At 39.9% G+C, this 15,087-nt stretch overlaps 1 protein-coding gene and 1 pseudogene across 2 annotated transcripts; one reads left to right on the forward strand and one right to left on the reverse strand.

Moving 5' to 3' along the window:
* Positions 1-40: 40 nt before the first annotated feature.
* On the reverse strand, positions 41-12,778 carry LOC148346974 (ADP-ribosylation factor 1). Of its 2 annotated transcripts, none has more exons than XM_088324309.1 (5): positions 12,619-12,778; positions 3,597-3,754; positions 3,421-3,531; positions 3,231-3,355; positions 41-1,169 (listed from the first exon to the last, which is right to left on the reverse strand). In XM_088324309.1, the coding sequence occupies exons 2-5, from the start codon at positions 3,742-3,744 to the stop codon at positions 1,008-1,010; spliced, it is 546 nt and encodes a 181-aa protein (XP_088180435.1). In that variant the 5' UTR covers positions 3,745-3,754; positions 12,619-12,778; the 3' UTR covers positions 41-1,007. The 2 variants fall into 2 exon arrangements, with proteins under 2 accessions (XP_088180435.1, XP_088180436.1); XM_088324310.1 differs by lacking the exon at positions 12,619-12,778 and adding an exon at positions 12,226-12,392.
* Positions 8,568-8,692, forward strand: LOC148346975 (U2 spliceosomal RNA; annotated as a pseudogene).
* Positions 12,779-15,087: the final 2,309 nt, after the last annotated feature.

The following is a 15,087-nucleotide window of genomic DNA, read 5'->3' on the forward strand; positions in this document are numbered from 1 at the left end:
AAAGGTCAACTTGAAGTAATCCAAAATGAATCAAAGGCTCTTCCTGTTGTACAAATAAACATTTATTGTGACGAAAACTGATCAAAATGAAATGAAAAACGTTGAGCGTGGTCCAGATGAACATTTCCAATCTTTGGCGCCACCTGGCGACAAGATTAGGTAGACAACCGAACGGCAGTTGCGGTGGGTGTTTACGTCATAGACATTTTTTTCTTTTTGGATCAAATCTTATTTTATTTTTAGGTGTTGAGGAAAACCCACGCCAAAAGTTGATACATTTACAACCGGAGCAGTGGGCGGCCCCGACTTTGCCCCTGCCAGGCCACCCGCACACTCTGTGCCTGGCCCAAATCCTTCATACGCAACAGCAGCTCGAAAACTTCCTAGCTGAAGGACACATTTTGTTTTGTTTTTGTGAGTCCAAACTGCTGGGATGCTTTTGGTTGGCTGTGCAGTCTAAAGTACAAATCGAATCAATCAAGAGGACAGCGAGAAACGAGAAGGAAAAAGTAAAAGTTTGTCTGAAATGTTTTGACAATGAAGCTCGTCACAGTCTTGTTGACTCCTCCACAAACACGCCTTGTGCTGGGGGGGCAATGGGGGTTGGGGGTCTGATTCCAGAGAGTGCATGATTTTCATGATTGACAGCAGAGGGGTAGAGTGGGGTGGGGGTGAACTCTGACCTGATACAGGTTAAATGACATCTAGCAATCAGGCATTTAATACAGTGAAGTGGGAAGGAGATAATGGGGAGGGGGGGCGCATTGAAAACCATGCTTCCTCTGGGAGTACACAGACTGAGAGTATGGGGAGCCCCACGGGCGTGACAAGCACGCCAGCGTTATTCCCATCCCAGCCCACAGCAGACCCCCAAAAGGGACCGGGAAGGATGGGGGAGGCGGCTGGGGTCAGACTGAGAAGAAAAAGGGGTAGGGGGTAGTAAGGTCAGGACAGGTGGGGCGCCGGCGTGGTGAGCGGAAAGAAGAAAGAAAGGAGGAGAGGAAGGCTCATTTCTGGTTCTTGAGCTGGTTGGAGAGCCAGTCGAGCCCCTCGTAGAGGCCGTCGCCACTGGTGGCGCATGTGGCCTGGATGTACCAGCTGCGCTGGCGCAGTGAGTGCAGGCCCAGCTTGTCTGTGATCTCGGCCGCGTTCATGGCGTTCGGGAGGTCCTGTGGGGAGGAGTTACAAAGTCTCTGAGATTACTAGGGTTGCAAGGATAATAGAAATAGTCCAACATTGAATTTCATTGTCGACTATCATCAGACACGTTTCTCCAAGAGACATTACAAATTACTTGTATACCTTTTATTGGCCAAATTCAAGCTTTTTTTAGGACTTTCAAAGCCAATTTTCCAATTTTTAAAATACAGTGGAACCTCGGATATCCAACGCCTCTCAGTTCGAACAAATCGGAGTCCGACCAAAAATTTTTAGAAATTGTTGCTACGCTGTTCGGTCAAAAAATCTGAGTTCGAACGGCGGTAATAATGAATGGGTACGCTAGGGTGCACGCCAAGCGGCGTACGGGTGTAGATCGGTCTTTTCTTGACCAACTGTTATCGCGTGCGGACGTGCTTCGTTTTGCTTTTGCTTTTAATATAGGTGTAAGAAGTGTTTTAGCCCCTAATTATGCCTCCAAAGAAAGTCGGTGCAAGCAGCAAAGTTGCTACAGGTGAAAAAAGCAAAGTAGTGCGTACAACTATTGCATTTAAGAAAGAAAAAATAGCAAAATATGAAGTAGGTGGAGTGTCTGATCTTGCTAGGGAATACCCCACCGTCCACCTGCGCCTTCTGCTGACCACCACAAAGGTAAGAAATCCTATTCATAATTATTTTCTTTATCCTTTTTTTTATTTTTACACGTTAATGCTGGCGTAATCTTTCGTACGGAAGATTACGATAACGCGAACGTACGACTAGCCTGGGTTAGCATTATGTTTACGTTGAACATTCAGGTAAACATTCAGGGTGTTGGAACGGAGCCCCCTTTCCAATGAACCGCTCACCACTTGTTGTGGAGACCCGGGTGCTAAATGATTTGCAAACGACCTGATTTTTTTTCATTTTTACACGTTCATGTTAGCGTTATCTTTCGTACGGAAGATTACGATAACGCGGACCTACGATTAGCCTGGGTTAGCTTTATGTGTACGTTAAACATTCAAGGTAAACATTTAGGGTGTGGGAATGGATTAAAACGATTTACATTATTTTTAATGGGAAAAATGATTTCGGTGATCGAACAAATCGGTTTTCGAACAGGGTTCTGGAACGGATTATGGTCGAGAACCGAGGTTCCACTGTACCATTAAAGAAGCGATACTTTAAGTCAAGTCAGGTTTATTTGTATAGCCCTTAGTCACAAGGAGTCTCAAAGGGCTGTATAGACCATAGATGATTGCAAATCACAGACTATTATTACACCATCCCCTGATCTAAGACCTACATGAGGGCAAGGGAAAACTAAAAAAAAAAACCTCTGCACGAGGAAAATGAAGAAACCTTGAGAAGCGACCGCACATGATGTAATCCCCCCTTCCAGGATGAGTGTGTTTTAATCCCAGTACTTCAAGACCTAATGCATTTTCATGTGTCGTATGTAACCCTTGTGGTCTCGTGGATAGGATCCGGCGCGCTCCACGTCAAGATCTGAGTCTGATTCCCGTTGCATCCAATGTTATGTAGTTGTGATCAATAATATTTTCAGACAATGCGCAAATACGACACTTTTGTTCCTGTGCAACCCTAGCCCATACAGTAATTTTCAATTCACGCGCCTTCATAATTGAAAGTAAAGAAGTATCACAAAAGACTATTTTTTGGGGGGTTCGCCCTTTAGTGCGGAAAACACGGATATTGAAATGAAAATAGACATAAAGCGGTCTGCAGCCAAAGGCGCCACGCCAAAATCCCCTCGCAAGGCATCAGGCGTGAACCAGGCCTAAAATGTAAGAAAGGCACATGAACTAGGTCATTTTTATGGCTGTTAAAGGCTCTAGCTTATTATTTGTTGCGGCTTGTACAGAGAGTTGCGTTCTCAAAATATGAGCATGCTGCTTTTAGTCAGGTGCGCTCAACAGTGTCATTTAGGGTAAATGAATTAATCACCAATCGCTAATTCCAGTATTTTTGGATCATGATTTGATTAAAACCTTATACAATTTATGATCATCCACTGGGAGCAATGTCTGCAGTGCAAAAAAAAAAAAAAAAAAAACCCTGGTACGAACCTGTTTGTTGGCGAAGACGAGCAAGACTGCTTCTCGGAGCTCATCTTCTGACAACATCCGGGATAGCTCCTCGCGGGCCTCGTTCACACGCTCCCGGTCATTACTGTCCACCACAAAGATCAGACCTGGGCACGGGACCACGAGTTAACATCCACTAACAAAATCAAATGAAATCCGCAAGCTGCCGGACCTTGGGTGTTCTGGAAGTAGTGGCGCCAAAGCGGGCGAATTTTGTCCTGACCGCCGACATCCCACACAGTGAAGCTGATATTCTTGTATTCTACCGTCTCCACGTTGAAACCTGCAGGAAATTAAACATTTCAGCAAGTCCTATTTCTTAGGAAGTTGGTGGATGGGGAGACATACCGATGGTTGGAATTGTGGTGACAATTTCTCCGAGCTTGAGCTTGTAGAGGATCGTGGTCTTCCCTGCGGCGTCAAGACCAACCATTAGGATCCTCATTTCCTTCTTGCCAAACAGGCCCTTGAAGATGCTTGCAAACATATTCCCCATGGCGACGACGCTGCAGGGAGAACCAAAAAGAAATCGGTTTCATGGAGGAAGATCAAGAGACAAGAAAAAAAACTCATTTATACAGTTGCGAGATACAGTCTTCATGTTTCTGATAGGTACGTTTGCAAGGGCATTAGGTGTGGCACACATTCGCTGCCTGTCAGACTGAGAAGCATCTCAAATGCAATTTCCTCACGCAACATTTTTATTAAAGGGTTTGTACACCTTTTTCATGGCCAAATTAAAGCACTTTTCAGTACAATTAAAAGAAACAACCCTGTGTGAATCATGCGTTTTGCAGAGCCACAAATATATCTGCGATTCAAATATTCAATTTTAAATCTTGTGTTTGAAATTATCAAGACATATGATTTTTAGATCCTGAGTAAATTGAAAATATTTGTTTTTGAAAAGGGCAGCACGGTGGCGCGGTGGTTGACGCGTGTGCGGCACAGTTCTGAGGTCATGGGTTCAAATCCAGCTACAGACCTTCCTGTGCGGAGTTTGCATGTTATCCCCGTGCTTGCGCGAGTTTCCTCCGAGCACTCCGGTTTCCTCCCACATTCCAAAAACATGCATGTCAGGTTAATTGGCCGGTCAAAATTCTCCCTAGGTGTGAATAAGCGAGCGAATTGTCTGTCCCTGTGAGCCTTGCGACTGGCTGGCAACCAGTTCAGGGTGTCCCCTGCCCACTATCCGAAGATGGCTGGGATGGGCTCCGGCGCCTCCGCAATCCTACAGAGAATAAGCGGTGCAGATAATGGATGGATGGGTGTTTTTGAGAAAAAAAATCGTAATCCCAAATAGGTAATGCGTAAAAGTGAAAGTAATGTGTAGCTTACATTTTCACTTGCACGAAGTTTTTCCCATTACAATTAACCCTTGGAAAACTACCATCATTTTTTGCATGGTTCATTATAAATGTCCATAGCTGATTCGTAATCCTTACACTAATACACATCTCATAGTGCCCTGTTTAGGTGTAGCATGCACCTGTCCTCTTGGGCACAACGTGTTTACAACTGGAGTTAATCACGATAGAGAAAGAAATACAAAGGCAAAGCCACCAGAGAGCAGTGTCCGCGTCATTTTTAACAAGACTTGTTGAGAATCATGGCAACAATTTTAAGCATTTACAAGCAGTTCCCCCAAACATATGCAATCTCAAACATTTTAAATGACTTGCAACGCCCGTAAAATATATTTTTTTGTAGAAATGGAATAGCGTCCAAGTTTCACTAGTTTTAATTATCTGGCTGTGTATTAACATCATACACCACCAGTCGTAGTTATAATTGTCAACTTGAAATTTCTCCTACGTACAGATGCTCAAATTAGAATACAGAAAAGAAAAAAACCTTGCTAAATGTACCCATTTCAAACCGGCTTTCCAAAATGTCAAATTAAGTCCTTTTTCAAATCCTAGAAGTATTTTCATCAACAATGCATATTATTCCCATTTTTATATATGCTTCACAGAATTGTTAAATTAATTGGTCTATAGACAGTCATTCACCAATTTCGAAAAATGATAAGGGCCCAGACTTTAAAATTCAAATTAAGTCGATTAGGGAGAGTTGTAGCAACTTGCCAGGTCAGGCGAGTGCCTTGAATTAGAAAGGAGCTAGAGCAAGCCTATTTAATGTCATTTTGGTGGACTTATTGACTAAAACATCCACATAAACCCTACAAGATTAGTTTTATCGCTGTCAGAACCCACTCTCTGCAAATAGAGCAAAATCAAAATAAATTTTGCAAAGATTAAAAATATATTTTGCTTACAACTTTGCTTCCCAGAAGGCTTCTTTGTCAGATCTTCAGAATAATTGCCGTTTGGCACCCCGTAACTGATCATTTATGTATAGTGACACTTTCATACCTGCCAATGACTATAGCAGAGAGAAAGGGGGTCTTTTAACAAGGGCTGCACAATTTTGGGGAAAAAAAAATAAAAAATAAAATAAAAAATATATATATATATTATATATATATATTTTTTTTTAGACCAGTTTTGCAATTTTGATGGGGTTTTAAAAGAAAAGTGCATTTTCTGGGCGAGTTTTCTTTTTTTTGTTCTTAAAAATAGTGAGTAGTGTTTCCCATAGAACTTTTTGAGACCCCGGTGGGAGGACAGTCTAGAGCAGTGGTCTCAAACATGAGGTCCGGAGGCCAGTTGCGACCCGCGGGGTTAACGTTTGATGCTCCGGCCAGAATATTAAGGTCTAAAGGGATCATTGTATTATTTAGCGCCTCCAAGTTGCAGAAAAAAAGTATTTCATTAAAAAGAACAATATTGATTTACAGAAAAGAATCCAAAATACACGAGCTATAATATAAACATGCATTTTTAAAAACTACTGGTTGTTCGAAAAATTTGCATTTATTTACCTAATATGAGATAATTGTCAGCCATGTTGTTGCTAAGGGTAACTAAAAACCCCAAAAATAGGATGGGCAAGAAAATGGGAGGTAAAACTATGGATTTTGGTCACTTTGAGTCTCCATAGTTTATTATTTTTTATTGCACCACACAATACAACGATATCTAGTGGTTAAATAATACACATTGCCCCTTTAATGTAAATAAAGTCCATGCAAACTACAGATTCATTTATACCTTTTCGCATTATTTTTTTAATAGTTTGACATTAATTCTTTGTTTTTCAGATTTTTTTTTGAACAGCAAATTAAAAAAATATACTTGCCCAATTTCTCCCGCACCCTAGCTCTAGAGAAGTGCTAGGAATTAAATGGACGGAACTACTTCAAGGCAGTGGAGTATTTCCGACATTGCTTGCTCAAACTTGTTTAGTTTTTCCTTCTTTTTTTAATCTAAAGTTTTACAGGATATTCCAGCATATCCCGTTCTTTATTAAGAGTAAGATATTTAACACGCTTACATTTTTGGGGGTCCTTGGGTTGAATTTGGGGGACCCCCAAACAACACACTGGCTACGGTATAAGCTCACTGTACATTGAAAGATTAAAGCCATGGGGATTGTATTCATACCGTGGCTGAAATTAATGTTTTTCGCTGACACAAACGGATTTGATTGAAGGCAGGTTGTGCTAAACTGCCAACACTAGCGTTGGGTATTTTTGTCTCCTTACACATTGGATACAACTTGCACTATTTAAGTTATATCCTGTTCAAAAGGCATACTTGTCTTAAAATGTGTTTTAGCTAAAAACAAAAGTGGTAAGGAATTAACAGATTAAAAGAAGTTTATTAAAGAAACAAGATAAAATTGAGATATTTTCAAATGAAAACAGATGGAAACGAGTATTAAAAACGTTTTTTGGGGGTGATAAAAATCAAGAGTCAGATTTTAGTTTTAAAACTATGTATTTGCCATATTATGCACCCATGGGAACGCATAACATCGAAAGTAACGTTCAAGCCATGATTCATAGGTCTGCCATAAACTCCACTTGGGGAACTTTTAACAGTCACAACACAAAACGAATGGTGAGATCGCTAATGGACTATATGCATGCATCGTGTCTGCATTTACTCCTGGTAAGGATGCCAACTTCCCTTCATCAATAGGTGTGGAAATCCTTAAGTACCTCACGATTCGATTATGATTCAGGGGGAGCAGTTACAATTATGAAGACTATAATGCATTTTTGTCAATATTGTTCCCGTAATAAAGATTTAAATGGACAGTTTTTATTAAGCCCACCAAAATGTTTCATATGCTAAGCTTAAACAATGTTTTGTGATTTATTTTTATTTTATTTTTTTATGAAAACATTTCCATGAGTGTAGAATGATGCTGAAGCTGTTCAACCTTTGCAATTTGTTTTAAAACCAGGAGCAAACATCGTTTCCAATAACCAGTGATAAAAAGCTGTTACAGTAATAAATGGCTGGTCAAAGACACGTCCACCCACCATGTCCCAGCATCTGCAGTTGCTTTAAACGATTTATCCGTTACAACTATATTTGAAAGTGGGTGCTATCACCTGAGATACCATACACATTCCTGTCAAGCTGGTAGGTTTCTGGTTGATAAAGCATAGCCAGTCATGCGACCAATAAAGTCTGCTCTCCATTACAAATGGTTAACTGCTTTGACAAATGAGTTTAAGAATAAACTTTTTAAAAAGCCCTTCGAAGTGTCCAGGCAGAAAAAATTGTGTGCCTTAGTTCTGCCTTGTCAATTACTATCCACTTTTAATGTTATTTTAAATTTGATATAAATCAATGCAGATTTGTTATGTCAGAATTACAAAGATGCATCTATCGTATATTCCGGTCTATAAGTCGCAGTTTTTTCATAGTTTGGCGGGGATGCGATTTATGCTGAGGTGAGACATGTGAAATTATTGACACATTATCATATCATTGAGTTTTCTTTTTTTTTTAATAGCCGTGATGTACAGTTCACGTTATTTTCTGACTAAAATGCAAGAGGGCGCTATAAGCCAGTGCTGATAACTTCAACCGTGCACTGTTGTGGGTGGACTTTTTATAAGCCTAAAGAGTAAGTGACGCGTCTTGGAGGAGTTGTTTACCAGTAAAAGTGACAGGACCAATATTTCTTTGGACTTAGTGATTTGGAATCGAAAGAAAGTTCTTTAAAGCTCAATAATGTATTTAATATAAAAAAAGTCATAGAAAACCCTCATTGTTTTATTTTCTTTTCAATATTTGATACAATAAGAAACAAAACATCTTATTTCATATATATATATATATATATATATATATATATATATAAAAAAAATTTTTTAAACTTTGTGCCCAGGCATACACCATCTTGTGTTAGCGAGTCCACCTCCTCTCCGATTCCCGGCTGCGGGAATCGGAGAGGAGGTTAGCTCCGGTATAATGTGTATACTATCTATGATTTTTGCAATCCGGAGATGGAATAAGAGCTTGCTTTGTCCACTCCATGCATCGGCCCAGTATTGCAGTACCTCCGGGAACGGTGCATCCGCACCGATTGCTGCATGGCTCCGTGGCTAGGACCTTGACTCAGCTTCTTGGCTAAGAGCAAGTGTCTCGGCCCCTTGGTTTTGTAGCGTATTATGATGTGACCGATAACAGATAATGGATAATTGATAAAGAATATAGAACAATAAACCTTACAAAATCCCACCCAGGCCCAGATTACCAAAAAAACGGTCTGTTGTTTTCACATAAGAAACAGAATGTTAAATTCATAAAGATGATTTTATTGAATTACTTTCTTTTAATGAAATGTACAGCTCATGTAATATTAAGCTAATAATAGCATATAATAGAGGCTATATTCATCAATCGTGATTATTTTTGTGACAATAAATCTTCTCCAGAAATGTCTTATTGTGACAGGCCAATCATAGAATTAGATTTAAGGGAGGGTGAAGTTTAAATCAATGTCCAAGTTTTGGCAGATATACACCATGAACTTCTGTGCATGGAGTCCATTAAGTCAGTGGTCACCAACCACCAAATTCCGGACAATAGGCCATTTGATACTGGGCCGCACAAAAAATATATTTAAATAAATTCCATTATTTTTGCTTACTATTGTTTGCTTTACACTGCTATGGTCACACCGAACATCGACCGGGCACAATTGCCGGTCGGGCGGTGCAACTGTAACGTTGGGAGAGATGAGTCCCACCCAAGGGATGAATCATACCAAATTTCTGCACTTCAACGCCAGCTATAGTCAATCTGTGTAAAGAATGATCAGCTACCACTTCATGTTATAAATATTATGCTGAATACGTCTTTAATACAGAGGTAATCAAAGTAATGGCAATGAAAAAATTTGAACTTGGCAATAGATTGGAAATTGTAGTTTGAGGATCCATGGAATCCTTACGTCAACAAGCTGGAACGGTTGCCTGTGGGGCAGCGTAAAACATTTCTTTCAGTATGGAGAATGGACAACTGCAGCGCACTACGTCATGTTACAAAGAATATAAAGGAACTGGTGGCCAATTTTGGCAATGGAGGAGGAAGTTAAATCATTGCAGTTTGAGGATGCCAGAAATCCCTACATCAAGAAAGAGTCGTGCCTGGAGACCAGACAGCACCCACACTTTACATAGATTGTATATTTTGATGACTTGAGACATGACTCAAACTGCCATTTTGCATTAAACGTTACGATAGTGACCAATGTGTTTCATTGAGTTGGCACAGTGTTGCTCTTGTCATATACCACACTGTCACAGTGAATTTACACATGTTATTGTTATTAGTAATTTTCTAATTGATATTAGTATCATTGGTATTCCTATTGGATTAGGAAAAGTTCAAAAAGGTTAAATGCAAATCCTGGGCCAAGATGTATTTAGTTCTAAAACAATATTTTTTTTTCACAATCATGATTATTCGTTACATTAACTTTCAACTGGGAGTCAGGAATTTAGGAAATCGAGATCAGCCTAGTTGACAACTATCTACTAGGGCTGCAACGATTCATAGACAAAAATAAGTTATAGAAATAGTTGACAATGATTTTTATTGTCAACTATTGTCACCAGACGCAATTTTTTTCCAACAGAGGCATCTTTACATGAATATACTTTCAGCTTAGTCTCATGGGCAGTAGCCTCTCCATCTCAAGCTGCCAAATTAACATACAGAAATGCTGGTCGGCCTCGAATCAAAATGAAGTTGGAAAAAAAGGGTGGAGAAAAGTTAAGCGGTGATAGCCAAATCAACATGAAGTACCCACTGAAATAGCGGAATCAACATCCACTATGCGTACCAAAACTTTCTAAATTTTAGAAGCAATTCAACATGTATACGACTAATGGAAGGAACGTTTTCAAAGCAGACCATGCGAAGAACCTCTTTGATGCCGCAACATTAAGAGAAAAAAAACAATACAGTTCAACAAACCGAAGTCTCACTAGAGTCGATAGGATTAAAGTAACATTCAAGCAGATACCATTGACTATTTTGATGACACACTTGTACATTTTAGAGCGTATATTTAGCTATAAAAGAGACCTTGAGCGTTATGCCTGACTGTACCTGAAAGATGTATTAGAAATGAAATGAGTGTAGACCAAAGAACAAACTTCAATTGTTGAAACGTTTAAAACGACAAACATCAGTTAAAATCTTTTGGTACACAATTTGCAGTTGAACACTGAATGTACTTCACATTTACTGTCCAATTGCTTCAAATTAGCTTGTTTCTAGGTTTAAAGGGATACAAAATCGTTTATTTAATTTTAATTTATTTGACTGTCCATAAATCATGGAGAGATGTTTTGTTATGGATATATCTCTACTGACCGAGCACTGTGCATTATTAGTTAATGGTATGGCGTTTATGTTTGCATAAATCCGCATCATGTACAATAAAATGTGAATTTTTACTGGTAACCATTTTATTGTGTTGGTTATCATTTGCCACCTTAAGAAAAAACTAAATTTAAGAAAAAATAATAATTAGTCGACAATTAATATAAGAGGCAGTTCCAGCCCAACAATCCACAGTAGTTAGTAATGCCGCCTGCGATCCATTTTTTTTTTCCAAATTTGACACACACGAATATTGTTTGCCAGAAAGCTTAAAACTAAACGTTGAAGCAACGTCAAGCACGTGACAGGGTTCGGACACATTTTTCGTCCCAAATTCAAGCACTTTTTAAATACTTTAAAAACATATAATCATTTTTCCATTTCTCCAGTACCATTCATTTAAAGAAGAAATCCATTGAGAATCCTGTATATTGGAGATCCAGAAACATATCCACGATTTAAATGAGATTTTCAATCTTGCACATGCATTTATCAAGACATAAGATTTTTAGATCTTAAGTAAATCACAAATATATTTGTGGATCTAAACAACACCTAGGTAAATATTTGAGACAAATCTCTCCCCATACAGGAGTTTGGCAAAACTGACAGTAATATGTAGCTTTATTTACAGTTGCAGGAGGTTTTCCCCCCCCATCACAATTTACTACTGGGAAACGATTCCTTAACTTTTATGCATGACCCAAATACATCTATAATTCATGTGGGCGGAACCTGTAGAGGGCGATGACGCATCACAAGACAATGCTATACAAACAAATGTCAGTTGCCGTTAATCACAAGGGAAGAAATGCATGGCCAAAGCGATGCCACCAGCAAACAATGTCGGAGTCATTTTTTAACATACTTATTGAGAAACACTGGTGCAATTTCCAGCCTTCACAAGCACTTCAACCTTTAAACGAGGATTTAAAATTTAGGCATTTTCAAAGATTTCAAGCACCCGTAAGAACTCAGTGGTAAGCTACTGTTTAATCGCCATTTTGGCTGTTTCACTCCAACGTTTGTCATAGCTGACTAATCACTTGTGCGGCCCGTTAGCCCACAACGTAACTAAAACCCCGGCGGGCAGCACAGAAGCGACGCCGTAACAATAGCGTCGGCTTGAATTTGAAAAGTAAATGAATACATATGCTTAGCGTGTCTCTTGAGAATAAGAGGGTTAAGAAAATGTGCTGTTGTGTTTTTTTGTCGCGAACCTTAGCTTCGTTAGGGCGGACACGTTAGCTGGTTATCACTAGCCACCTCCTAGCGGCCTTGATTTAAAAAAAAAAAAACCCTAACGTTTACCAAACGCTGTTCTGCTTGTCAGGGGTGATGTGCCACTATGACAATTAAATGAAAAGCGTGTGGAATAAGCTAAATTACTGGGAATAGTAACAAGCTCTCCTTTAAATGATTTTAGCAATTCGGCCGATAGAAGAACGTGCCAACCTCGCTGAGCCTAGTCACTAAATGCCGCGTCACAGCACAAGCGAGCGTCACCTCACGCCTAACCATCGACGAATACGATGTTCTTAAATTCGTCAACGCTTCGTTTTGTGACGAGCCCGCCGTCGGAAAACCGGCGTAGCCTTCAGGGAGCAATTTACCTTGTTAACGGCTCGCTTGCGGAGCTTTCGGTTATCTTCCGTTAGATTGCCCGTTACTCCAAAATGGCGTCTTGCGCAACCCGGTAAACGCCGGCGCTTCTGTGCGTCCTACTATGAGGTTTGAGCCAATCACAGTGCGAGAAGTGTCACTTATGTCCCGCCTTCTAGATGTTTCTGTCCAATTGTAGCACGCCCGCCCGACAAGGGACGCACAAAATGTCGCGGAAGTTCATTTAAACAAAACAATTTTTGGACAGATTTTTTAGATTGACGTTACAAAAAAAACGTACTAAAAATTCACTAATTAAAACACTCATGAAAATCTAAACCCAAAAAGAATAATTACTGTTGGATAATTAAAATAATGTGACTATTGCATGAGTTTTCCAGCTAGATGAGCTTTATCACATCAATACTTTGATGATTACATTATTCACTTAGTTGTTATAAATTCACTTTATGCTCATCCACATACTTGAATGAAGTATTTACACACTGCATTCCTCTGGTGTTGCAATGTATCCTTTCATTCAGTACTTTCCCGGCAATGTTTCTTAGTGGTGTTCTGATAAGTCTGACCTTGAGTCTGTTTTGCTCTTATCATAGCACCAGCAAAATCCAGTTGTATCCAGTCTTAACAAGAAGTCTCTTGTGAAGATGTGACTTCCTTACTTTGCCCCAGTTAAAGGTGGGGTGTGCGATTAAAAAAATTGAGGCTGGAGTAATAACCCTAAGCCAGGAGATGGCGGCAGAGAAACACATGATTTGCACATGGCATTTCTTAGACACACTCTAATGCTCCTTTTTTTCTTTCATCTTTTAGGGGTTTGTTCCGCCCCTAACAGTTCCGATAAAAGTAAAAGCAGACAGGCACAATGAAAAATAAAGCTCTTTGTTGGGTATTGTTAATATATACACAAAAAATAATTTATCTTAACGTTTTAAATAGCCCTTTAAGTTCCATTTTCCAGCGAAGTTTCACTTTTGTCAATGCATGCGCCACTCCAATAAGACAGTGGTTAGCCATTTTCTAGATGCTTGATTTAGGGAGAAATTTGCCCTGATAACAAGCTCAGAATATTCTTTTAAAAAAAAATGTTTTTAAATTATTTTTAATAAAACTCCTCAAAAAAACTACTCTCTTCATTTCTTGTTTCTTCATCCAAATACTCGGTCGGAATCCCAGAATTGAACAGGTGGCATGACACAGATTGTCTGCGCCAACAGCACAAAAGAAGAAATAAAGATATGAGTTGACTACCAACAAGAGCTATCATCCATCAATCCATTATCCGCGGCGCTTTATCCTCAGTATGGTCGCGGGGGTGCTGGAGCCCATCCCAGCCGTCTTCGGGCAGTAGGCAGTGGTTGCCAGCCAATCGCAGGGGACACAGGGACAGACAACCCACTTGCTCATTTACACCTAGGGACAATTTACACCGGCCAGTTAACCTGAAATGCATGTTTTTGGAATTTGGGAGGAAACCGGAGTACCCGGAGGAAGCTCACACGGGCATCGGAAGAACATGCAAACTCCACACAGGAAGGTTTATCCCATGACCTCAGAACTGTGCCACACACGTGCTAACCACTTTGCTACCGTGCTGCCATCAACTAGAGTTAACTGCCAAAACGTTTTTGTGACTACATGAAATCTGCTCAATTTTTTTCTTAAGCACTCTTGTAAAAATTATGTACTTAAGTACAACCCCAAAATGTATCAACTCTAAAATGTACAAATAAGAATAATGTGACTTGACTATCAACCATAGCTACAATGCCTAAAGCAGGAGTCTCAAACTCATGGCCCCCAGGGGAGTTTGAGGCCCCTATCTTAATATAAAAAAAAAAATTAAAGAAAAATATGAAATACAAAATAAAAGGTAGGTGGAAAAAGGGAAATTAAGAAAAAAAGATATAAAGAGGAGATGAAGAAAAGGGGAGAAAAGAAAAGGGAAAAACAAAGGAGAGCAAAAACAACAATTACAATATTTTTACAAACTATTACACATACGGGGCAGCACGGCAGCGTAGTGGTTAGCGCATGTGTGGCACAGTTCTGAGGTCATAAGATGGAACCTCCTGTGTGGAGCTTGCATGTACTCCCCATGCTTGTGTGGGTTTGCTCCGGGCACTCCGGTTTCCTCCCACACTCCAAAAACATGTATGTCAGATGAATTGGCCGGTCCAAATTGTCCCTAGGTGTGAATGAGAGAGCAAATTGTCTGTCCCTGTGTGCCCTGCGACTGGCTGGCAACCAGTTCGGGGTGTCCCCTGCCCACTGCTCGAAGATAGCTGGGATGGGCTCCAGAACCCCCGCAACCCTACTGAGGATAAGCGGTGCAGATAATGGATGGATGGATATTACACATACGATTGACAAATTTACCTGGGCTTTAGTTCGTATATTTGACGCTATGGAGCGCTACAATACCAATTTAGATGGGAAAAATGAAGTCACGTTATCCT

The sequence above is a fragment of the Urocampus carinirostris genome, chromosome 19, assembly GCF_059441175.1.
Source record: "Urocampus carinirostris isolate Australia breed hairy pipefish chromosome 19, RoL_Ucar_1.0, whole genome shotgun sequence".
In the NCBI taxonomy this organism is placed as follows: Eukaryota; Metazoa; Chordata; class Actinopteri; order Syngnathiformes; family Syngnathidae; genus Urocampus; species Urocampus carinirostris.